This window comes from Oreochromis niloticus, linkage group LG6, assembly GCF_001858045.2.
Source record: "Oreochromis niloticus isolate F11D_XX linkage group LG6, O_niloticus_UMD_NMBU, whole genome shotgun sequence".
NCBI classification, from domain to species: domain Eukaryota; kingdom Metazoa; phylum Chordata; class Actinopteri; order Cichliformes; family Cichlidae; genus Oreochromis; species Oreochromis niloticus.
This window is the reverse complement of record NC_031971.2, coordinates 28,038,357-28,063,961: the sequence shown is the minus strand read 5'-3', so window position 1 is coordinate 28,063,961 and position 25,605 is coordinate 28,038,357. Positions and strand designations below refer to the sequence as shown.

The 25,605-nt window shown below is 37.5% G+C and overlaps 2 protein-coding genes across 3 annotated transcripts; both read right to left on the bottom strand.

The window, feature by feature from the left end:
- Positions 1–863: 863 nt before the first annotated feature.
- LOC102078907 (CD209 antigen-like protein E) lies at positions 864–19,482 on the bottom strand. The gene is made up of 6 exons (XM_025907845.1): positions 19,424–19,482; positions 3,245–3,314; positions 1,588–1,677; positions 1,305–1,400; positions 1,066–1,208; positions 864–963 (listed from the first exon to the last, which is right to left on the bottom strand). The coding sequence occupies exons 2-6, from the start codon at positions 3,279–3,281 to the stop codon at positions 913–915; spliced, it is 417 nt and encodes a 138-aa protein (XP_025763630.1). The 5' UTR covers positions 3,282–3,314; positions 19,424–19,482; the 3' UTR covers positions 864–912.
- On the bottom strand, positions 12,854–16,331 carry LOC102081480 (CD209 antigen-like protein A). 2 transcript variants are annotated; one of them, XM_019359701.2, is made up of 6 exons: positions 16,131–16,331; positions 14,510–14,599; positions 14,240–14,326; positions 14,000–14,142; positions 13,797–13,897; positions 12,854–13,622 (listed from the first exon to the last, which is right to left on the bottom strand). In XM_019359701.2, exons 1-6 carry the CDS (start codon positions 16,165–16,167, stop codon positions 13,481–13,483), a joined length of 600 nt encoding a protein of 199 aa, XP_019215246.1. In that variant the 5' UTR covers positions 16,168–16,331; the 3' UTR covers positions 12,854–13,480. The 2 variants fall into 2 exon arrangements, with proteins under 2 accessions (XP_019215246.1, XP_019215247.1); XM_019359702.2 differs by having other exon boundaries at positions 12,854–13,398.
- Positions 19,483–25,605: the final 6,123 nt, after the last annotated feature.

Genomic DNA, 25,605 nt, shown 5'->3' with positions numbered 1-25,605 from the left:
ATAATAAAATCCACAACAGTGACAATCTTCCACATGGATAGTTGCATTTTTTTTCTCATTTAGTTTCCAAAATGTTGAAGTCATTTACTTGTTTTCCAGTAAGTCAAACAAGGCTCATGTTGTCACACATAATCTGAGGAACAGTCTTTGCTGTCATAATGTAATGAACAAAATATTTTTGATATTATTTGCAAACACACATGATTATGTTTGCTCAAAGTAGATCAGTGCTAATAACACATGTAGGAAGAGTTTTTGTACCACTTATGGTAGAACACACTGGGACAGAGGTTTATTTTATATGTATAAAAATGAAGATAATCACATAATTTGAACAGTATTTAAATATTTTTCTATGTATGACATACAGACAACAGCCTGCACGCCAACTTTATAAACAAAGTATTATGTTGGTTGTCTTTTCTTCTGCCTCTCTGCTTTCACTTAAAATCAGCTGACTACCTGAAATGAAAGGTGATATTATAGGAATACATTTATTTGTCATGATTTTCCATCTTATTATTTTCTGGTGGTTTAATTATCTCTACATTTTTTTTCACAAATCCAGACATTTTTACTGTCACACAGTGCATCATTCCAGGTGTTTTCTTTTATATAGGACCAGATTTCTCCACAATCTTCATCAATTCCTTCATAACTGTTGGGCTCGTCGGCGTCCCAGAAGCTGAACACAAAAACAGAAAAAAAGACTAACCATTTTATACTGACACTGAAGTCATGGTATACTGAACAAACAACTACACATGAGGACAAGAATTTACACCTACACTTTATCTTAAAATGCAAGTTACCAACAATAATTTATTAAAGAGTCATGTAACAAAGAAAGTGTGAAACCTGATGGTAAGTGTAGTCCCATCCACCCATTTCCATGTCTGTTCTTCTTCTGCGTCAGTCAGTCAGTCCAATCCATGTCCGTTTTTTAAACTCTCTTATGAAGTTCTTATTCACAGAAAAAGAAATAAACAATAACATTAAATACATCTCAGTTTGACACTTTTGTCTTTGTGTCTCAGAAACAGATTTTCCTCCTATATACTGTACCTGTTCCTCTCTGCTGTTGATAATCACCAGGTCTGCCCCTCTCTGCAGACAGTCCTCTCTGCTGTCATTCCAGGTGTTTGTAGTAGATGAAACGTAATATAAACTGTGGTTGAAGTATAACCATCCTTGTTGGATATAGCGAGCTGCAAAGGACAGTAAAACTGAACCTTCAAAATTTGCTCAAGAAAATAACAAACAGCAATGATAATAATGATAATAATGTTTAGCGTTACACTCACCTAATTCATTCATTTTAATGTCTTGTTCTCTAGTCAAGTTTTTAATAATGGCCTCACAATCTGGTGTTGTTGTTGTTGTTGTTGTATCAGAACTGTCTGTAAGAGCAAATAAACATTTCCTTAAGTAACTACACCACCAGAGTGCCACATGAATGAACCTGATTCAAGTTAAATTAATTGCAGTTGTTCAAATTGTAACAGTAATTCTCTGTCATTTCTGTTCTTATATTATTCAGATGGTGAATTTATGGTCACATTACAGAGAAAATGTAAATTGACTCACAAAAAGCCAGTCGCAGTGAAATGTTGAGTGTAGCTTGAAGAATACACAGAAGTGCAAAGCTCAAAACAACCAGTCTGCAGAGTTTTCTTTCTGTGTGCAGGAATCAAACAGATAAGATAATTACATTTATTGTCATTATATAAGAATGTACAACAAAAATTATGGTGCACTGTCAGGATATCGACTCATGCATAATAATACTAATATAAACACCAACAGGAGAATAAAAAAATGTATGGAGGGGTAAATAAAGAGGAAGTAGAAATGATAAACATGTTACATAATAAATATTGTATACATTAAAAAACAGTCTTGGGTTTAGTGGTTTTCGAGTTCAGTGTGGTTACAGTTATAGGGTAAAAACTGTTCAGGAATTGTTTGGCGTGACTTTTTATGCATCTGTATCTCTTACCAGATGTGTATTAGCAGACTGATAAAAGAGCATTAGCTGGTGTGCTAAACCATAAAGATTGCACAGATCACAGGTTAAAAACAGCCTCTCAGAAATGTATATTTAAAGATGAAATATTGACTGCATTCATTTCCTGGTTTGTCAGTAGCGGCTCCCGAAATTCAAGTCTACGACACATCTATTTGAACAACACCAGTTAATCTGTGACACCAGTTAATCTGAAACACAGGGGGCAGGGTGGGGAAATCAATAAGGACGCTGACAGCTGGGGCTCGTAGGGAGGATACCAGTGGGCTGAAATATTGACTCTGTTTATTTCCTGGTTTGTCAGTAGGGGCCGCTGAAAACACCTGGACTGTATTTAACATTTACCTGAGCATACCTGGTGCCCAATAATCCAGCCCTAACTATATGCTTTATCAAAAAGGAAAGTTTTAAGCCTAATCTTAAAAGTAGAGATAGTGTCTGTCTCCTGAATCCAAACTGGAAGCTGGTTCCACTGAAGAGGGGCCTGAAAACTGAAGGCTCTGCCTCACATTCTGCTTTTAAATATTCTAGGAACAACAAGTAGGCCTGCAGAGCGAGAGTGAAGTGCTCTACTGAGGCCATAAGGCACTATTTATTATTATGTGATTATTTAAGACCTTGTATGTGAGGAGAAGGATTTTGAATTAGATTCTGGAATAAACAGGGAGCCGATGAAGGGAAGCCAATATATGAGAAATATGCTCTCTCTTTCTAGTCCCTGTCAGGACTCTTGCTGCAGCATTTTGGATCAACTGAAAGCTTTTCAGGAAGTTTTTAGGACATGCTGATAATAATGAATTACAGTAGTCCAGCCTCGAAGTAGTAATTGCATGAACTAGTTTTTCAGTGTCACTCTGAGACCAGATGTTTCTAATTTTAGTGATATTAGGCAAATGGAGGGAAGCAGCCCCCAGTTTTAGCTGAATTTAGAAGAAGAAAGCCCTGATACCGAGTTCTTTAAAAGAAGAAACTATTCAATATTTTATCATTATTAAATAAAATTATCAAATAATTTTAATAGTGTTAGTGGTTGAAAAAATAAACTTTGAATGCAGTTTATTCCTAATCGTTTGTTTAGAAAAAAAAAAATCCTCCACCTGATTCCAAGAATATCTACCAAAGTGGGGTTTTCAATGCAAACTCATACTCAGAGCTAGAATAAAATATATGACATGGACAGACAGCATGAAAATCTTATAAATAAATTGAATTACTTACTACTGGTCGAAGTATCAGCTCCATTTTCACAATCCATGTCAGATTCGTATTTAAGAACAAACTTATTTTGCTGTGGTATGGCAAAGGCATATAGTGAGAAAATGCAGAACTAATCAATAACTTCTTTATCTATCTTTCTTTCTTCCGTTTTTGACAACATCTGCAGGTTTAAGCGCACAGCTTCCTGCACACAGACTACATCTAGCCCTTCTCCCTTATCAGATCAACTCAGTTTCCAATTTCTACTAAGATAAAAACATTCATATATATCTACTTTTAAATATGAGACTGCAGCATGCTGAGATAGTTTACTTCAGTACTCAACTACTCCCTTTGTACCTTGCAGTGATTTCTGTGGACAGTTACTTATGGGCACAACTGGACATCATGTGAACTTTGTACTAAAAAGCTGGAATGTTAAAACCTGAGTAAAAACATCTTATATTTTAGGGGGGTGCCCAGGTGTCATCAGCAAACTTGATGATGAGGTTGTTGTTGTGGGCCAAACTGCAGTTGTGGGTGTAGAGGCAAAACCTCTGTTTTTATAGAAGTGCTCTCACTAACTAATGACCAGTTATTTAAGTGCATTTGAATAGTAGTGCCCAGTTGTTATAGTTGTCTATAGTCTATAGTCTATAAGGTGTACAGACCTGCACAGAGTTCATATCCATATATAACATATGACATACACATAAAAGCATCCAATCACACTTCCATACAAAGGTTGCTGAGTTCCACCATGATACTTTAACTGCATGACCAGGATTATTAAAACAAAAGGAAAACGTTTAAACAACATAACCACCTATAAAAAATTTTTCAGCATATTTATTTTTTTTAAACAAATCATCAATAAATCTGATCTAAAGGAATGAAAAGTTTGTGCTATATAATATAAAGTTCTTTATAAGAAAACTGAAATCCAGTCCTTTCATGTGATATACAATTTATTAGTAAAAATGGCTGATTCAGAATGACTTTGCCAAATTTAACTGAGGTGACAGTGCTAACCACAGCAAGAAGTTTACTTAATGAGTAACACATCAAAGTACTCTGCCTGCCACATTATTGTCTTGGCAACAAAATATAGTTACAATTGTTATTATTTAGTATGTAGTAGTACACTAATACTGTCTTACAGAGAAATAAAGTTCAGTTGGATATTTGCTGACTATATACAACATGTCTTTTTAGCTAAAACTTGTAAATGCATCTTAATATGACCATGTTACTTTTACAAAGTCAGAAGTTTTCTTGTTCACACACTTGAGCCGTTTTCACTGTTGCAGTAATTTATTAATACACAGCAAAGTCCCTGATTTGTCCTTCTCTGTAAAAGAAATTTCAAAGTGCTGCTAACCCTTGTTGGTTGCTGTGAAGCTGCATTAAGAGAGATGTTCACAAAAACATGAAACATGGCAGTAGCGGTCCTAGCCTGTTTGGCGCCCTGGTCTAACACTCCCTCTGGCGCCCCCCCCCCCACACACACACTCACACTCACACATAAAACATATTAAGGATTGTACAATAACATAAAACTGTTGTTGGAACCATACTGAATTTCACCAGAGGAACACACACAGACACATATGAAGAGAGAGAGAGTATGCATAGTATGCAAACGGCTACCAAACAGCCAGCATAATTCGTCATACAATGAGAACAGGACAAATCAACAATTGACAATGACTAATTAATATTAAAATCTGTAACATAATGTATTGTTTGGAGTTTAGTCTGTTACTGTTACTATTTTTACCATTTCTTTTTGGAGCAACTGTAACCCACATTATTTCCTTAGGGATTAATAAAGTATTCTGATTCTGATTGTTTCAGGATGACCTGCCATTATCCAATCACACATCTGCTTACCTGTATCTTTTACTCGTTTCTCCTCCTCTTCTTTTCTATTTTTTCTAAAGTGAGGACCTGATGGCTTTGAACTTTTCTTGTCCATCTTCCATTGGTTTTAATTTTGCACTCCAGTATGAACACCCATCCTTCAACGCGAGGATCACCACAACATATCCTAATAGACCTACACCTTAGTTCACAGATTCGCTTTGTCTAAGGTGTATTTCTGGGATTTTGCACAACCCAGGATTCAAATCATGAATACATAATGGGCTTGGATTGACATCATTATGAATGAAATGTGCTCTATTTGGAAGCAGCCGCCCCCCCTCCCCTTTCGACAGATTGTGTGTGAGACTTTAAATCATCAAACTGTAAATTATAAATTTTAAATTGTTACTGATCCCTTTACCCCGAGTCCTAAAGTGTATATTTATTTTCTTACTCTTCTTATATTTATTGTTTGTTTACTTGCACTGCTGTAACTGGAGCCTCGTCGTCTCGTCTCTCTATATACTGGACTGTATGTAGCGGAGATGACAATAAAGTTTACTTTGACTTCAGCAGCGAGCAGGTGCACCGAGGGCTCTCACGCTCACATTTCATGTATAGAAACTATAAGTCTGTATCATAATGTCTGGTGTTTTGGTGTTTGTTGGTTTGTTTTAATTTTGTTTTATTTTGCGAGTTGGTTATTAGATGCCGCTCCAGCCGGTGCGGTCCCCCACCGCACCGCCGTCTCCTCCCTGTGCCGCAAACAGCAGGCGCACCTCGCAAACGGAGGGTGGCCTTACTCCCAGCAAATGGGCGATAGAAAACCGATCGGTGCCTATGCCATTCCCCAATATGTGCTGGCTGATGTCGGGACAGCATGAGTACGAGCAATTTTTTTTTTTTTTTTTTTTTTTTTTTGCCGATGCCCGTGATGCCGTCCCCCACCACGTTGCCGCCCTGGGCAACCGCCCGTGTCGCCCGTATCAAAAACCTCTACTGAAACATGGCAACGCAACATATTTAGTGTGAATGCTTGTAAAAGCATTCACAGTATTGTTGTTGTAATCTTTATTATTATTTTTATATCATCTTCCGTACGTTTTTTGAAGTCCTACTCCTTCAAAACCGTTCAACTTAGAAAAACCATTCAAAGACCGTTAGATTCCTCTTCTTTAGGACATGACTGCTTCTATTTTTCTCATTTTTAACATTTATATTTTTAATTTTATTCAACTTTTTTCAACAAAAATTTCCCATGTATTTCAATGGGGAGACCCTTCAAATCCTCATTCAACTTACTCATTTTTAAACTCTTACTACTTCCACATACGTTGACATAGATCCACCATTCAAACTTTAAAACGAAGACAAGACATTCAACTATTCAACTTGTATTTATCTTTTCAATATCTATTATACTCTTTCTTCAGTTCCAGTTTAAGTTTCATGATGTTTTTTCAGCCGTTTCAGAGTTTATAATGGGTGTGTATGGGACGGAATGTTGGGGCTAGAGTGAGACAGCTCAACTGCTAGAGTGAGAGGAGCAAAAAAATTAATCTTAAAATCTTTTTTAAAACTGCTGCTGTGTACGCGGCGTTTGCTCTACAGGTATGATTTTACCCTAAAAACGTAGCCATCGCTGTCCTCTTTCATCCAATGTGTTTACTATTGTACTAGATGTTACGGTTCTTTCATAAATGTCACCAATGCACAGCCTCCTCCCTCCAACTCTTCCATAGACTCTAATGTTAAAATGGCTCAGAAGGTTCGTTTGAAAATCAGAAGAGCATGGTGTCTTTCCACTGTCACCACGTCCATATAATAAACTCCACAGGCATGAAAACTGAGAATTCAGGAGACTAGACATTGCTGCCGCTCACGGTGAAAGAATTTTGTCAATACGACTTGTACTTTTCGTTTGGGAACGATTTGTTTGGGGCTGACTTTTCTGTTCATTTTAAGCAGTAAAAGTGAGGTGCATGTCTGTGTGCGTGTGTATGGAGCTGTTGGGTGCAGTCACTATAGCAACCAGGCTCACACCTGCCTGCTTAACGAGCTCTGTCTCTCACTGTGCCAAGATTCATCTTAAACACTTCTCTTTCAACTGCTGCTGTGTCCACAGTGTTTGCTCTACAGCCATCATTTTACCCTCAAATCATAGCTATTGTTTTTCTCTATCCAACAGCGTGTCTTTAAAAGCTCAGAGATTTAAATCTTTACAACTGTGTGGATCCAAGTGGAGGGATCACATTTTAGTCATTCAGTGATTCAAAGAATATGAACTTTTAATATTCATTCAGATGTTTTCTGACTCTGAATTTTCTTTTCTCATTACTTAGGTTTTTCTCATTTACAATTAAAACATTTTCAGCTATTTTCCAAATTCTGTGTGGATGTCAGCTTTTAGCAGTTCTGCATTTTTGTTTTCAGGTGAAAATTTCTGTATTTTTCATATCATTCAACATTTTTAACTTAAAATTCAGCAATTAATTCATTTCAGTGCATACTTTCAGATTCAAGCATTCACACTGCAGTTTCATCAGAAAATGCACTTTCTAGTTCCTGTTATTAGTTGTGCATAAATACACTTTATAGCCTTTATCCTTATGTTTATATGCAATTTCTATGGTCTGAAAATTTCTTTAATCTCTTGCATTTAATTTTAATGTTCATGAGTACCAAAAGGTTTATGTCCATATGTGTTTGAACTTGCATGCATAATGATAAGCCGTTTTCCCTGTGGCTTAAAATACTAGTGCAACAGCCAGTTACAGATCCACAATCTTTTCACAGATCCAAAAGTTTTTTACTTTTGCTCGCTCTGTCATTCCATTTGTTTTCATCTTTAACGATCTTCATTTCTCCACAGTCTTCATCTTGGCCATTATAACTGTTTTGCTCCCCGTTGTGCCATCTGAAACTAAAGAATCAGCTTTTAACATGAAATCAGAGATGCATATTAACAACTTATAAACAAACAGGAACGAGGTCGTCAAATTAGCTGTAGCTTGAAATTCAACCTGCATCAGTAAAACAGTAACCACAAAATAAATCAAATAATGATTAAATAACGTCAGTGATACACATACACTAACCTCAAGTCTCTGAACATTACAAGATCTAAGGCGTATACCTGCAGATGCTGCAACATATAACGAAACATTCAGTCACAGAATACAATTAGCTGAAGGTTGAGCAATTACTTACCATGACAAACAATAATATGACTTGTGAGTGCATTTCATACAACATGACCAACATTACTTCTGCAAAATGTGGCTACTTTGTGGAACAGTTTTATGACTGGTCATGATTGGTCAATACTGCCACATTATTAGTGATTATTAAAAAGAGAATTTATGGATCTTCTGTTCAGTAAAGTCCCGTCCACCCACTTCCAGTAGTCAGAGCAGTCAGGCAAACAAATAGCACTTAGAGAACGCAAAACTCTCAGAGCATCATTTGCTTTTTTTTTTTGTAGATATTGATTATATATTATTTTATCCATTAGTTGTTTTTTGTGTAGTACTTTTAAAAAAAGAAATGAAGTTCTATAAGAAGTTTTGTGTGCAGTAAAAACAAGTACAAACCGCAGGCTTTTGTTATTTGCCTTCTTGAAACATTTTAGCTCAATAAAGTTAGCTATTTTTAAATTACCAGACATGAATAACCTGAGCTTATTATATAATAATATAGTGCAGTATATTTCTAAATAGCTATGTTTCTCATTATCTTTCTCTTCAGAATAATTTATTTAAAGATATGAAATATTTTTGCTCAACTTGAAAGAAAGGCTGATGTAAAATGTAACAGTGAAATAAGAGGTCAAAGGTGACATGATATTTGGATGCAGAGTCAGAGGTCCAAAAATAATGTGATATTTAGAATCCCTTAAATCATTCCCTATATGCCTATATGTTGTCCATACAAACAATGGCAGTAAGAAACATAGTTTTAAATAACACATGTACAAACAATCTTTGTAGCACTTATGGCAAAACACCCTGACACAGAAGTAAATTTTATGTATATAAAAAATAACAAACACATCTTTGGAACAATAAATAATTTTGGCCTCGCCCTGTTTGACCTACCATGTCAAAAACTAACACTCACATTACATTTGTAAAGAGATATCTCTAATCAATGTCAGAGCCTTTGCTTCTGACTCCAGTTGCATCCTGCTGCTGCTTCAAGATGTTCAAGCATTTTGGGTTGTTGTTTATGAGTGAGGGGAGAGTGGAGCCCAATTTTGATTGCTTCAGCTTTTAAAGAAGAAATCTTTTCTTCCTTTCCATGTAACACATTACACTTTCAAACTGATCATATTCAACAGTTTTCTGTTTTATCTCTGCAACACCTTTAACACTTGACTGCAGTTCCAGTCTTGATTTAGATGACTGTCATGGTACGGCTGTGTGGCAGGCAGGATGTGGGACCAAACGCAAAAACACTCAGCGGAGGAATAAACTTAAAGAGGCTGCTTTATTGCAGTAGCATCATTTTACAAAATAAAAACTTGCAAAAACAAAACCAGAAATTGGGAACTAATAACAAAAACACTGGGAAACCAGGGACGGAGATCTCAGGGAGCACGGAAGGAGAAACACACAGCATGGAGAGGGGACAACGTCACACTGACAGAGAGAAACACAGGGCTAAAATAAACTGAGGGATAACGAGGGAATGGGACACAGGAGGAGAGAACAGCTGGGAGTAATCAAACATAACAAGACAAGGGGGAAGCAAAACTAGACACACTGGCATAAGACAAGGGACCGTCAAAGTAAAACAGAAAGAATAACACAGAGACGCAGACTTGACAGTGAACAAAGGGAGCACGGAGCACAGAGACAGGAGACACGACTGACCGGGAACAAGATAAATAATAATAATAGTAATGAAAATAAAAAAAAACACAACACTGGTTTGGTTATGTATTATGTAATATCACCTGAATAAAAAAATTGATTATTATTGTTGTTAAGGTTATATTGAAAGTTCGCATTTTGTTTTGCAAATACAATTACTTTATTATTAAAACCTTTTTAATCATTTACTCTGGCATCACTTTGTTTTCAGTAGCTTCAGTAAAAGTAATTGTCCTGTATTGATTGTGTGTCCATAATGTTTGGGACAAAGACACTATTATTGTAGTTTTGCCTCTTCATTTGATATTTGATAGAAGTGCAGACTTTCATCTTAAATTAAAGGGGTTTTACAAAAAAATTGTGTTAACTGATTAAGAATTAGAGCAATTTTTGTACATAGTCCCCCATTTTCTGAGGCTTAAAATTAATGGGACAGTTTCATGGCCAGGCGATGCCTTCTTCCTTTTTATTTCACAACAAATAAGCAGACATAATATATAGAATTTATTAAAGTGTTGCATTTGTATTCATAACTTTTGACTGTAATTTTCTTGTCAAACAGAAATATCAGATTAGACTCTGCAAGAAAACATATAAAGGAGTCTGCAAAATTCTGTAAAAAAAATCTTTGCATGGATAAAATCAAGGTTATTTTGTACCAGTCCTGCAAAGAGAAAATTACAGAGGAAGGAAAAAGCTCCTGCTCCAGAGTATACCACATTATCTGTCAAACACAGTGGAGACAGCATTATGGCGTGGGTATGTGTGGCTGCCAGCCAAATGAGGCCACTAGAATTTATTGATGATGTAAGTGCTGAAAGAAGCAGTAGAATAAATTGGGAAATGAACAGGTCTCTCTGCTCACATTCAGCCAAATGTTGCAACACTGATCGGACAGCACTTCACAGTACAAATGGATATTGTAGAAGAACCTCAAGAGTTTTTCAAAACAAAGAAATGAGATATTCCCTAATGGCCAAGTCAACCCAACAGTGCATGGTATTCCATTATTAATTACAAAAGTGAACGCAGAAAGAGCCACAAACAAGCAGCATTTGAAGGTGGCTGCAGTAAAGGTCTAATGGAGGAAAAAACATTTGGTGAGGTCGTTGACTTTTAGACTTCATTTAGTCATGGCTGCAAAGTTTATTCATCCAAGTATTAAAAACAATCTTTATATTTAAACCTATGTTTGTTTTTCCCATTAACACTGTGAGGAATTTTGGAGTCATTTAACAAATACGTAGGGCTCTTTTTTCCATTTGCGCAATATCTCTAAAATTAAAAACATCCCGTCTCAGAGTGACGCTGAAAAACTGGTTCATGCATTTACTTCTTCTATGTTCGACTACTGTAATTCATCTTTATTAGGATGTCCTACAAACTTCCTGAAAAGTGCTTCATTTGATCCAAAATGCTGCAGCAAGAGTCCTGACAGGGACTAGAAAGAGAGAGCATATTTCTCCTGTATTGGCTTCCCTTCATTGGCTCCCTGTTAAATCCAGAATCAAATTCAAAATCCTGCTCCTCATGTACAAGGTCTTTTATAATCAGGGCTCATCTCATCTTAATGACCTTATAGTAACATATCACCCTATTAGAGCACTTCACTGTCAGACTTCAGGCTTACTTGTTGTTCTTAGAGTTTTTCAAAGTAGAATGGGAGGCAGAGCCTTTGATTTTCAGGCCCCTCTTCTGTGGAACCAGCTTCCAGTTTGGATTCAGGAGACAGACACTATCTCTACTTTTAAGATAAGGCTTTAAAGTTTTCTTTATGCTAAAGCATATAGTTAGGGCTGGACCAGATGACCCTGAATCCTCCCTTCGTTATGCTGCAATAGGCGTAGGCTGCTGGGGAATTCCCATGATGCATTTAGTGTTTCTTCTTTAGTCACTTTTCCAACCCACTATGTGTTTGTACACTTCTCTGTAGTTAATATTAATCTCTGGCTCTCTTTCAGAGGAAGTTTTTTGTTCTGTTTTTCTCCCCTCACCCCAACTGGTGGGGGCAGACTGCTTCCCCTCCCTGAGCCTGGTACTGTTGGAGGTTTCTTATTGTTAAAAGGGAGTTTTTTCTTCCTACTGTTGCCAACAATGCTACACTCAACAGGATGTCACAGTGGCAGTTTATTTGACTTATGATTACAGTTATCCCTTTTTGAACACTTTTGTACAATTCAGTGTTTAATTAATGGTGCAAGTAATGGTCAAGTTGCAGATTTCAGCATCAGTGATGTTGAGATCTGAAACTTGACATGACAAACATACACCCTAAGACTAACTTTAGGATAAAGAACAACCAGTTTTAGAAGTGATGGTGTGACACAAACAGTACAGATGTCAACTTATGTCAACGTGTACTTATAAGTGAAAAATTAAACTCTGTACTGTATACCACAAAAGTGGCTTGCACCATTATTTATAGGAGGATAATGATCAAAAACAGAAGCAAAGTTTGTACAAGTCTAGATACTGACCATAGTTGGGCTGACATGAAGTGCTTTACACGGGGACAAAATCTGGATAGTAGATATCCTACTTTTTCTTCCTTTTCTGACTTTACTACTGCAACTCAACTTAGGAGTGAGCAGTGACTTTATACCAGATACCCTTTATCTATTCATACAGGCTTGGGACCCGTAGTAAGAATACACTCGCTTGTACACTTATGGCAGATTTAGAATCACCATTTAACCTAATTAACGTAACCAAATGCATGCCTTTTGGCTGTGGGAAGTCTGAGTACCTGTACATGATTACCTGTTGTCATGTTGTGTATTCTGTTTACATAATTCTGTAGATCATTAAACATTTTGCATGTAAAATGGCAATGTTTTTTTTTTTAAATAAGAAAAAGCAATTCCAGACCTCTTAATGAAGTATATGCAGTTTATTCATAACAAAATGACACTAAATACAAGTCAGAACAGACAGGCAACCTCACATCATTCTATCTACAAATTATTTGTGTTTTTTCTGGCACCCTTAAACAAATGGTAACTTCCACATGGGTAATTGCATGTTTTCCTCATTTAGTTTCCAAAATATTGAAGTCATTTACTTGTTTTCCAGTAAGTCAAACCAGGCTCATGTTGTCACACATAATCTGAGAAACAGTCTTTGCTGTTATAATGTAATGAACAAAATATTTTTGATATTATTTGCAAACACACATGATTATGTTTGCTCAAAGTAGATCAGTGCTAACAACACATGTAGGAAAAGTTTTTGTACCACTTATGGCAGAACACACTGGGACAGAGGTTTATTTTATATGTATAAAAATGAAGATAATCACATAATTTGAACAGTATTTAAATATTTTTCTATGTATGACATACAGACAACAGCCTGCACACCAACTTTATAAACAAAGTATTATGTTGGTTGTCTTTTCTTCTGCCTCTCTGCTTTCACTTAAAATCAGCTGACTACCTGAAATGAATGGTGATATTATATGAATACATTTATTTGTCATGATTTTACATCTTATTATTTTCCGGTGGTTTAATTATCTCTACATTTTTTTTTCACAAATCCAGACATTTTTACTGTCACACGGTTGATCATTCCAGGAGTTTTCTCTTGTATAGAAAAAGATTTCTCCACAATCTTCATCAATTCCTTCATAACTGTTAGGCTCGCCGGTGTCCCAGAAGCTGAACACAAAAAACAGAAAAAAAGACTAACCATTTTATACTGACACTGAAGTCATGGTATACTGAACAAACAACTACACACGAGGACAAGAATTTACACCTACACTTTATCTTAAAATGCAAGTTACCAACAATAATTTATTAAAGAGTCATGTAACAAAGAAAGTGTGAAACCTGATGGTAAGTGTAGTCCCATCCACCCATTTCCATGTCTGTTCTTTTTCGGCGTCAGTCAGTCCAATCCATGTCCGTTTTTTAAACTCTCTTATGAAGTTCTTATTCACAGAAAAAGAAATAAACAATAACATAAAATACATCTCAGTTTGACACTTTTGTCTTTGTGTCTCAGAAACAGATTTTCGTCCTATATACTGTACCTGTTCCTCTCTGCTGTTGATAATCACCAGGTCTGCCCCTCTCTGCAGACAGTCCTCTCTGCTGTCATTCCAGGTGTTTTTAGTAGATGAAACGTAATATAAACTGTGGTTGAAGTATAACCATCCTTGTAGGCTATACCGAGCTGCAAAGGACAGTAAGACTGAACCTTCAGAATTATGCTCAAGAAAATAACAAACAGCAATGTTAATAATGACAATAATGTTTAGCGTTACACTCACCCAATTCATTCATTCTCATGTCTTGTTGTTTAGTCAAGTTTTTAATAATGGCCTCACAATCTGGTGTTGTTGTTGTATCAGAACTGTCTGTAAGAGCAAACATTTCCTTAAGTAACTACACCACCAGAGTGCCACATGAATGAACCTGATTCAAGTTAAATTAATTGCAGTTGTTCAAATTGTAACAGTAATTCTCTGTCATTTCTGTTCTTATATTATTCAGATGGTGAATTTATGGTCACATTACAGAGAAAATGTAAATTGACTCACAAAAAGCCAGTCGCAGTGAAATGTTGAGTGTAGCTTGAAGAATACACAGAAGTGCAAAGCTCAAAACAACCAGTCTGCAGAGTTTTCTTTCTGTGTGCAGGAATCAAACAGATAAGATAATTACATTTATTGTCATTATACAAGAATGTACAACAAAAATTATGGTGCACTGTCAGGATATGGACTCATGCATAATAATAATAATATAAACACCAACAGGACAATAAAAAAAAATGTATGGATCGGTAAATAAAGAGGAAGTAGAAATGATAAACATTTTACATAATAAATATCGTATACGTAAAAAAAAACAGTCGTGGGTTTAGTGGTTTTTGAGTTCAGTGTGGTTACAGTGGTAGCGTAAGAACTGTTCAGGAATCGTTTGGCGTGACTTTTTATGCATCTGTATCTCTTACCAGATGTGTATTAGCAGACTGATAAAAGAGCATTAGCTGGTGTGCTAAACCATAAAGATTTCACAGATCACAGGTTAAAAACAGCCTCTCAGAAATGGATATTTAAAGATGAAATATTGACTGCGGTAGGGCTTGTTGAAAAGCAAGTGTACGACACATCTGTTCGACCAACACCTGGATTGTATTTAACATTTCCCTGAGCATACCTGGTGCCCAGTAATCCAGCCCTAACTATATGCTTTATCAAAAAGGAAAGTTTTAAGACTAATCTTAAAAGTAGAGATAGTGTCTGTCTCCTGAATCCAAACTGGAAGCTGGTTCCACTGAAGAGGGACCTGAAAACTGAAGGCTCTGCATCACATTCTACTTTTAAATATTCTAGGAACAACAAGTAAGCCTGCAGTCTGAGAGTGAAGTGCTCTAATGGGGCCATATGGCACTTTTATTATTATCTGAGTATTTAAGACCTTGTATGTGAGGAGAAGGATTTTGAATTAGATTCTGGATTAAACAGGGAGCCAGTGAAGGGAAGCCAATATATGAGAAATATGCTTTCTCTTTCTAGTCCCTGTCAGTACTCTTGCTGCAGCATTTAGGATCAACTGAAAGCTTTTCAGGAAGTGAGTATCTGGTTGGTATGGAAGAGGATTAGGGCCACTGGGGAAAAAAAGTGGGCAGAGTACTATAACCTCAGTTTTAGCTGAATGTAGAAGAAGAAAGCCCTGATACTGAGTTCTTTAAAAGAAGAAACTATTAAATATTTTATAACTATTACATAAAATTATCAAATAATTTTAATAGTATTAGTGGTTGAAAAAATAAACTTTGAATGCAGTTTATTCCCTAATCGTTTGGTTTTCTTAAAAACTAAAATTCTCCACCTGATTCCAAGAATATCTACCAAGGTGGGCTTTTCAATGCAAACTCATTCTCAGAGGTAGAATAAAACATATGACATGGACAGACAGCATGAAGAGAGAGAGATGGATTAGATTAGATGAAACTTTATTAATCCCTCGGGTGGAGGGAAATTCAGTTTCCAGTAGCAAAGCACCGAAAGACGTTGCATGTTACTGATACAATAAGGGGAATGAGAGTAAGGATATAAGCATAAATACAACATATATACATATATACACATATATAGATACAGAATATACAAATGAAAATCTTAAATAAATAAATAAATAAATTGAATTACTTACTTCTGGTTGAATTATCAGCTCCACTTTCACAATCCATGTCAGATTCGTGTTTAAGAACACACTTATTTTGCTGTGGTATGACAAAGGCATATAATGAGAAAATGCAGAACTAATTTATAACCTCCTTATCTTCCTTTCTTCAGTTTTTGACAGCATCCGCAGTTTTAAGCACACAGCTTCCTGCTTTGCTGTAGTTCTGTCTTAAGTTATGGTTTGTTATTTGAGTCAGTTTTTGTCATGGTCCCTGGTTCCTCTATGCAAGTGGTTTCAAACTCATTTTAGCTCAGGGGCCACATCGAGGAAAATCTATTCCCAAGTTTAAACTTTACAAGATTATCTCGCGGGCTGGATAAAACTTTTTTAAAAAAACAAACAAAAAACCCTGTTTGCGTATGCTTGACACCCCTGCTCTATGCTGACCTGGCGTTTCTGTCTCTCCCTCTTTCGCTTTGTCCCCTGTAGGTTTGTGTTGTTTACTTTGCTTCTTCGTTTCAGGGATGGGTCCTCCTCAGTACCTTTCTGCTCTCCTGGCGAGGCACACTTGGAAGTTGTTTTGGGATTAACTCACTCGTTTTGCAAGCACTTACTGTGTTGAGGACCCAAGAAGATTAAGTGTGTGCCTGAGTACTGACCTTTGAACCCAGTCAAGCTAACATACAGCCAGGCCTCCGATTCCTCTGGTCTGTTATTAGTATCCGATTCCACCTTTTCACCAGTCTTGCTTAATGCATCATAATCCATTTGTTTCTGGTTGTAAAACATATATATGACTGTTTGGTGTAATGCTGTGTATGGCTGTTAAGTTTATATTTTACTGAAGAGTATTAAACAAACATAACCACATGTTGTATTATTTAATTGCTTTGTATGTTTTTTGTCAAAATAAAAGACTTTTTCAAGAAATTATTTATTCATAAAAAAAATAATAATTGATGAACAAAAAGTCAGAGCAGTCAGACATTATATTTGAAAACTAATGGCCTTTTGTGGCAGCATGAGACAGCTGTAACTGTTGCAATCTGCTGTGTGGCAGGCAGATTAGGACCCAACACAGGACTCCAAAAGCACAAAGTTAAGTGAGACCTGAGTCTGGGAACTGCCCCTGGTAGGCGGAGCTGGGTTTGTCCCTTTTATAAGCTCAGGTGTAGACAGTTAGGTATTCTCTGGAGCAAACCTGAAGCTGTGAGTGCTTGGTCCAAGCCAGGTGAGTTGGCACTTTTAACTTCTTTTATGAAAGCTTGACGCGGGCCCCCTAGCCTTCTGTTGGAACGGTAGGGAACGGTAGGTCATAGAAAATGTACCACTTGAGTTCTGGCTGTTTGGCAGAGATTTAAAGTTATTTGCACCCTTGTAGGTGGGAAACATTGCCTTACTCCGGCAGAGAAACGTGTAGTGGACTCCGATGCCACTGACCAATATTTATTAGTGTGTGACGCCAACTTGTGGACAGGTAACTAAATGTTACAGGCATGGCCCTTTAAGGGTGAAGCCTGATGGGAAATGTATTCGGGATGGGTGTAGCGGGACTGCCCTGTGTGTGAGTGAGTGAAGAGAGAGAGGAGAAGGGAAAAGTAACGGTTAGCAACAGAAGAGACGGAAAGAAAATTAGTAAAAGGAATGTAATAACTCCCTCGGCAGCCAGAGTTGTGTCGGCTGTGAGTAAATTGTTTCAGCTCACTGTACACGGTGTTCGTGCCTTGGAGAAGAAATAAAGTTCGGTGAAGCAGTTTTCCTACGCCTCCTTCGATCTTTTTACTAGCGGAGTTGACCTGTACAGTAAGCTAGTTGCCGGCTACGAGCCAGTCATGAAACCTTCAAGTAACTGCCAGAGGTTTCCTTACTACGGTTCGGGGCCGCGGATCTGGCACGGTAACATAAACAATACAGTTGAAGCCAAGTTGGAGGGATACTCCTGCTGCGTTTTACTGTCCAGTGTAAGTCATCTCCTGCGTTCATTTACAGAGTACCTAGCTGCTGCTTTGCCAAGTGGATTTCTGGCTGCGGGCCGAGGACCCAATACATCAGTGTATTTTAATTTGTTTTTAAACTGGTGTAATTCGACAGCCAAGGGCTGAAAGCTTATTGTGACGGCTGAGGCTGTTGATTTTGTTCAGTTTATTTGTTTTATTTTTTCTGTATCAGTAGGCACCGCAGATACTGATTGCCTTTTAGAGTGGTTTACCTTCTTTAAAAAAATCTATATAAATATATACTGTTGCAGACAGTGAGGGCGCTGTGTGGAAAGCCAACCCTTTTTTTTCTTGCCGCTTTTTGTATGCACTGCGGTGAGCCTGAGTGAAGACGGCACTGAAGATTCGCCTTTTTGTGCTTAGAAATAATCATTTATGCTTAGAAATATATAATCATTTGTATGCTGATAAAAATCATATCCTTATTAGGTCTGATAAGATTCTGTGTGCACTTGTGTACCATGAGATGAGAGGAAGTAGCCTCGACGTTATAATTTCCATTATAGCTTTAGAAACCAGACTGTTCTGTTTTCTTTAAAGAGTTCACACCTTTAAATGTGCATTTGAGATATGACGTATTGCAAGTTCCTATTTTTATAGTTTAGCAAGACGCTTGCTTCTGCTTTTCTGCATACCTCATACACACAGTTTAAGTTCATTGAAAGATTGTATGTCTATGTATAGTATGGCTGGAAACGCGCCCGCCCGCGCGCGCACACACACACACACACACACACACACACACACACACACACACACACACAGAATACAGACACTGATGTTGTTCAGATATGCCTGCTTAAGAATGTCATGTGTATTTGTAATTGCATATTCATGAATGATTACTTGCTGACAATAAAAAGGGCTTCGGTGAAGGAATCAGTTGGAGTTGCTTGGACAGTCTGTGTGGTTGCTTTCAGTAACAGCTTCTGTTTACCAGCAGGGTTGACCTAAACCCAACATAGTGTTTTGCCCATTTGGGGTTCTGTGTGTGTTGCCGTCTCTTTTAACGTGTGTTATATGTTGATTTGTTTTTAACAGGTTCCCCGCAGTCTCACGGGCAATCATACAATATTTATCGTTTTTACCGGATTTAATAAAGTAACGTTTTTATTTGTTTGTAGGTGCTGCTGTTACATGTTTACTTTTATTTTGTATTAACATTAAAACCATTTTAACTGACTGTGTGCCTAAGGCTCTGTCCTATTGTAATAGGTACCTACCACGGGTCACATTAAATCCAAAAACAAGTTTATTGCTGAGCTCTCCCAAAAACAGAAGATACAAGAAAACTGGAATAGGTTTAAACCGGGAACTACTCACCTCAGGAAACACAGACAATCTGAGCACACGGCTACATGGATGGATACAACAGAGGGAGACAGACAATTGCTTTGTCCGAATTCAGGGGAAGGGTGCTCCGAAGGACACTACCTACCTCCCTGACGTGGGTAGGTAGTGACCTTCGACGTTGGATAGTCAGGAAGTGAGCGGCTGTGGACATTTTTTTTTTTTTTTAATAGAAACTTTATTGAACAAACAATGAGTATACAACATAACAGGTGGGCTGTGGACAGCCTTCTACCCTTCGTTCAAGTCCGCCCTTACTTCCGTGTTTTCCCTGTTGCTAGCATCACAGCGCGAAAACTTTAAAATGGACCCAGAAATGTTGCTCCGTTTTCTTGTACATTTTTAATTCTCGAGTAGCTAGAAAAACCTTATTGTCGTCGCCCGCATGTTTTGTACCTTAGGCCCATCAGAGACAATCATATCCAGGTAAAATAATTTCCTTTAATCTACACGCACTTAGGAATTACTTAGCTAATTACATGGTTAATTGAATTATTGCCGGTGTGCCAAAAAGTGTTCGCCTGCCAAAAAACTGATTGCCAATGTTTCCGTGTGTAATATGTATGTTGGTAAATAGACTTCGGTGAACATGGTTTACTAAGGGGTTATATATATATATATATATATATATATATATATATATATATATATATATATATGTATAATTTAAAAATTACCTGTTTTTCATTATAACTCTGGTTATAATGTAGGTACAGTTGATATATTTGTTGCACTGTCTGCTGTCCTCTTGACCAGATTACTCTTAAAAAATAAATTTCTAATGTCAACAAGATATTTTTTGAACTGGATAAATAAAGGATATATAAAAGTCAGTGCCAAAAACTGATTGTAGCTTCTACCTTGTTACAGGAATGTCGCTTGTGGCTCAAGATGACTTGATATCATTAATGAGGGATACATTTGACATATGTTTTACGTATTATAGACCAACAAGTTATTTATAGCAGTTTAAATATGAGCAATCAGTTTTGGGCAAAAACCGGAAATCAGTTTTTAGCAGACGATCATTTTTTGGCACAACACCGGTCATTCGTACACATGTACTGTATTATATAAAATATATAAACTAAATGTCTTTGATACTTATAGAATCTAATCTTTTGGTTTCTTTTTTTACATAGCACTTTATCAAACTGTTGTCTGCAACAGAGTTACAAGTATTATACTAGTAGTAATATAGCATCCACCATCTCCTGCTTGCATATTTCTGAAAACATCTTAGTGGTGTGGCAGTCGTTGATTGAGCCAGCCCTGCAAACCCTGTGGATGGACGATGCAGTGGACAGTGGGAGGAAGCATCCTAAAGCTCTTTGCAGTCCACCCTGTGTGATTCCCCACTCGCTGACCATAAAAGACAAACTGCAGGTCTCAGTTGCAGCAGCCCATCAATTTCTGATCTTGCTCGGGCAGATTCAGCAATACTGCCAGAGACTTCCTGTAATCTATTACAGTTGTTAAAGAAACCGTCCAGGAACAGGTCACTCAGGTTAACCCTGTGTGAACAACTGTAAATATTGTTTTTTCATCTCTACATATTGTTGGTTTATTTGAAATATTCTTGTTTAATGGTTGTTATTTACGTTATTGCTATCAAATAAATATCCATGTATTATTGTTCAAAGTTAGCGTTATGTTCATACATGTTAACAATGCCTGTAAATCAAATTGAGTTCAGTGACAATTACTATTTGTTTTAATCAATTTATTAATAACATAAAACCTTTAAACTAATGCAACACATATAACAACGTAACAAATATATTCAAATAAATAAATGTCTTAATGCATAACTCATTTTGGAACTAATCTTTCAAGAAGTGAAAACAGTTTGTCCATCCTCTCCCTGCTCTCCTGCGCTGTCCTCTCCTCAGCCTCTCTTTGCTGCCTCATGTCCTCTCTGATGAGGTCTAGCAGCTCATCAGCCCTGTCTCGTCTCCTGTTCCTCCCTGTTGTGGATGGCTCACCCACTGCTGCGCTTGGCCCTGGAGTGTCCTCAGGGAGAGGAAATTTGGACAGGAGGCCTAATGGAAGGCATCTGTCCTATCACCTCATCCATGAGGGCAAGGGCGTAGATTTGGTTTTGGCATTGGTGGGGACGGATGATTCAACCACCAAACCCTGCCCTGTTTCTCTTTTTTTCCTGTTTGTCTTTGCTTCTTGATAAAAAAGGAGAAATATACTTGCCTACATATGCTATTCTACATGCTTTTAAACCATTTAAAATTACAATTCATAGTTTTGTATGTGAATTATATAATGTTAAATTACTTAAGTATTTTAGAATTTAGTTTACTTCAGCCATATTCCATATAAATCAGGTATCACACAAAAATAAAAATAGAGTCATGACAATAAAAGAATATGACTTTAAGGACTTAACACCATTACTTCAATTATAGTACACCAACATCTCTGATACATTAGCACTAAGGGAACACTGAATGACCTGGTGGTTTTTGTCCATAAAACTACTCATCTAAGATTACCACAAAGTAAAACATCTCTCAGCAAAAGTATGCAACATTTTAGGCACACTATTGCCCCGATCAACTCAGTGAGCTGGGATTTTTTATTTTAAACATGAACTACTGTTACAGCAACAGACATGGATTACTGGTGTCCCACACAACTCAATGTCCACTATGTGAAGGAGCCAAACACATGCCTTCTCCTCTCGTTAACTGAGACAAACTGCTGGCATATTTGTTTTACATCTATACAGTCCAGTCTCTCCTGGTGGACATGGTACAGCCTCTGTAAACTAATATCCTGGCTTGCTCGAGGCTGCCATTTTCTCTGACAGTTTCAATCAAAATTAGAAATGCTACTCTGAGACTGAGATAACTAATAGTGCTTCCGGCTGTGCAGTTAGTTTCCAAAACACGTTATTTATGGTTACATACAATTTTAGACTGATGTGGGCCAAAGCCTAGCATAGCCTGTAACGGTATTATGACGGACACATTGTATGAGGGAACTTGACTTTAAGTGACTTACAGGTTTATTTGAAAAATACTTTCTTATATCCAGGTTCTTCCTTTTTGCTGCCATCCTCCTCTCCTCCTCGCAGCACAGGCTTGCCGCTGCTAAAACTAAACAGAGCTCCCTGAAGGGCACAGCCAATCACATTGGCCACATTTGTCACATGAGGTAGGACTCCAGTAGAGAACGTAATTTAACTCTTTCTGCTCCGCTGGGTGAATGAGACGTTGACAGCTCGTTCTTTTCTTTCCATCGGGTTTGTTTTTCTTTACTCGAAGAAATCAAATTATTGGTGGGGACATGTCCCTTCTGTCCATGCCAAATCTACGCCCTTGCATGAGGGCAAACCAGGGCCAAGTAGCAGCAGTGGGCTTCCCACTCACTCCCTCTCCTGAGCCTCGATACTTGCAATCCTAAAGGCAGAGGTAATAAAAAATGACAGTGGACAAATAAAAACAACACAACAACTCTTGGTAATTGCACATTTATTAACTCTGTTCTTAAGAATTATTGTCTTGATAACACACATACGTACTTTGTAGTTTTTTAAAGTTATCCCATGTCTTCTGGCCTGCAAGGGGGTGACTTTCACCAGCAGGCCCATCTTCTTTAGTATTGTCCTGATCACACACAACAAATAAGAGCAGAAAGGAAACCATGGCAACTATGTTAATCCCTAAATCCAACAGTTTTCACAGCAGAACACAAGAGGGATACCGTCTGGACATCACAGGTTCTGTACAGCAGTGGTCCCGGAGTTGTTTGGTACCGGGCCGCGAGAGTTGAGGCTCTGGTGTGAAATTTATGGTTTTCAGGGTATCGTTCCCTGGGTCTTTTCCCGTGTTGTAGTTGTGTGTCTTATTTTGAAAGAAATATTTACACGCTACCATAGCGACCAGGGCGCATTAAGGGGCAGAGAGGAAGATGTTACTTTCAATGTTGGCGCATTTTCAGGAGGACGCTGCTAATAAAGTTACACAATGACACAGTTAATTTGCATTTATTAATATAATTTCAAAATACCACAGTTGTTGTCTTGGTCATATCATTTTATTTTGTTGTATTTTTCTGCGACACCTTAAAGGCCGGTTCGTGTCTGACATAAACCTGTCTGTGGCGGAAAAAAGGTTGGGGACCACTGCTGTACAGCATGAGGGTTAATAAAACCATACTCATATGAATATCATGTGTAAATTGATATATTCTTGTACCTCCATGCCACAGTGGCCCAATTCTTCGCCCCAGTGAAGAGGTGATCATTTTCTCCCCATTTTAATAAAATTAGATGTTTGGTCTTTGTTCCCACAACATATCACCATAATGATTAATTTGAAAAAAACAAAATTAGCTGTATGTAATGTTGGGAAATCAGTTTTACCCCGGTTCTTTTTTATTCCTCGGGCCTCCAGAGATGCACCGGACCCAGTAGTCATTTTTACAAAAACTTTATTCATCTTTATTCATCTTCATTTAAGCATGCACTTCTAGAAGGGAAGACGAGGCCGGTGTCCCTCTGTAACAATCTTCACCCCTTTGTTAGTCACAACCAGCTTTATAGAGGCGACCCCATCATAAATCCCCCATGGTGTGCTGGAAACTCTGTATGTCTCTGTGTGTATGCACGAGCATGTGAGTGCCTGTGTGTGCGCGTACCCGCGTGTCTATGTGAGTGCTCGTGAGTGACTGTGTGTGCATACCTGGTATGTGCGTGCACGTGAGTGAGTGTGCATATAGGTGTGAGAGTATATCAGTTAAAACACTGTGGGTATGTGTCTCTTCCTAGGGGCCATAAATACCATCTCCCCTCCAGACCACAGTTATCAAGTTACAAATATTGAGACCCCCACACAGGTATCCTCTGGGGAATTTCCACTCAGCATTAACTCCTCTTTGTCTTACTTTCACAGTTCAACTGGGGAGGGTCTCCTAAGATCTACTCCTAAGTTCATGACACAGTCAGGCCTTTATTTATATCCAGGGCAGTGTCAGTGTCTCTACCATAATTCTACATTCTATCTTAACACATTTCTAAACTCTAAAACAAACTAAACATTCCTACATGTCTAAACTCTAAAATAAGCTAAACATTTCTACAGTAAGCAGCAATACATGACAAACTGCGGGACCCACCATACAAGCTAGTTTAGGATTATTTAAATTAAAAAACAAAACAAAACAAAAAAACATGTCTATGCAGATGCCCATAGCTTAACAACACAACCACTATAACAATTTAACTTTTGTACAACCAGATTTTCATATACTTACATTTGAAAGTGTTTTCCTCTCCCGCTTCGACCACCATCGTTATCTGAAAAAAAATCTCCTGTATGGCCCGCAATGAATCCTGGGATATGGTAGAGCTGGGCGATAGAACGATAACGATATGTATTGCGAAATAACTTTTTCTCGATAGAAAAATTAAACTATTGCGATAGACCTCATCTCTCTTGTCCTCTTAAAAAAAAAAAAGAACAGCCAATCCAAATTAAGTAGCGCAGAGCCGAACCAATCACAGCCACAGCGTCATGTCATGTGACTTGTTACGTGCAGCACAAGTGTCAAGGCGCACATGTGTATTTGTTTGGGAAGCAGCCAGCCGGGCTGCCCAGGTAATGAAGGAAGTGAGTGTGCCGACTAGAGAAAAATCAACCCGAAGGTTACCAAAGAAAAAAACGATGATGGTTCCAATGCTGGAGAGCTTGTCGAACAGAAGGGCCATAGAAGTTCCGTAGTGTGAAGGTATTTCGGCTATTTCAAGTCTGACAAAAAACAGAGTAGCGCGCACTGTAAATTGTGCCGAAAGCAAGTCTGGAAAGACAATAAAGCGGTGCATGCTCAATCTCTGACTGAAAGCGCTAATTCGTCATTCGGCTTTTGTCAGACTAAAGTAACTGTTAAAACTGTTTGAAAAGCTAAGCTATACAACAAGGAGAGATTGAGAATTTCCTTTTAGTTCTCAGTTTATTTGATATTGACAGAAATTAGTCAATTTTGTCTGTTCTTCTGTAAAACAAACTAAGATTTATTTTTAGAATTAAAATTTTGTTTCTAAGTGGAATTGACAATTTAGCAGTCTGTTTTGTTTGTTTTATTTTGAAACTTAAACGCTTTAGCGGCTGCGTTTTGTGTAGTTTGCAATATTTGCCTTT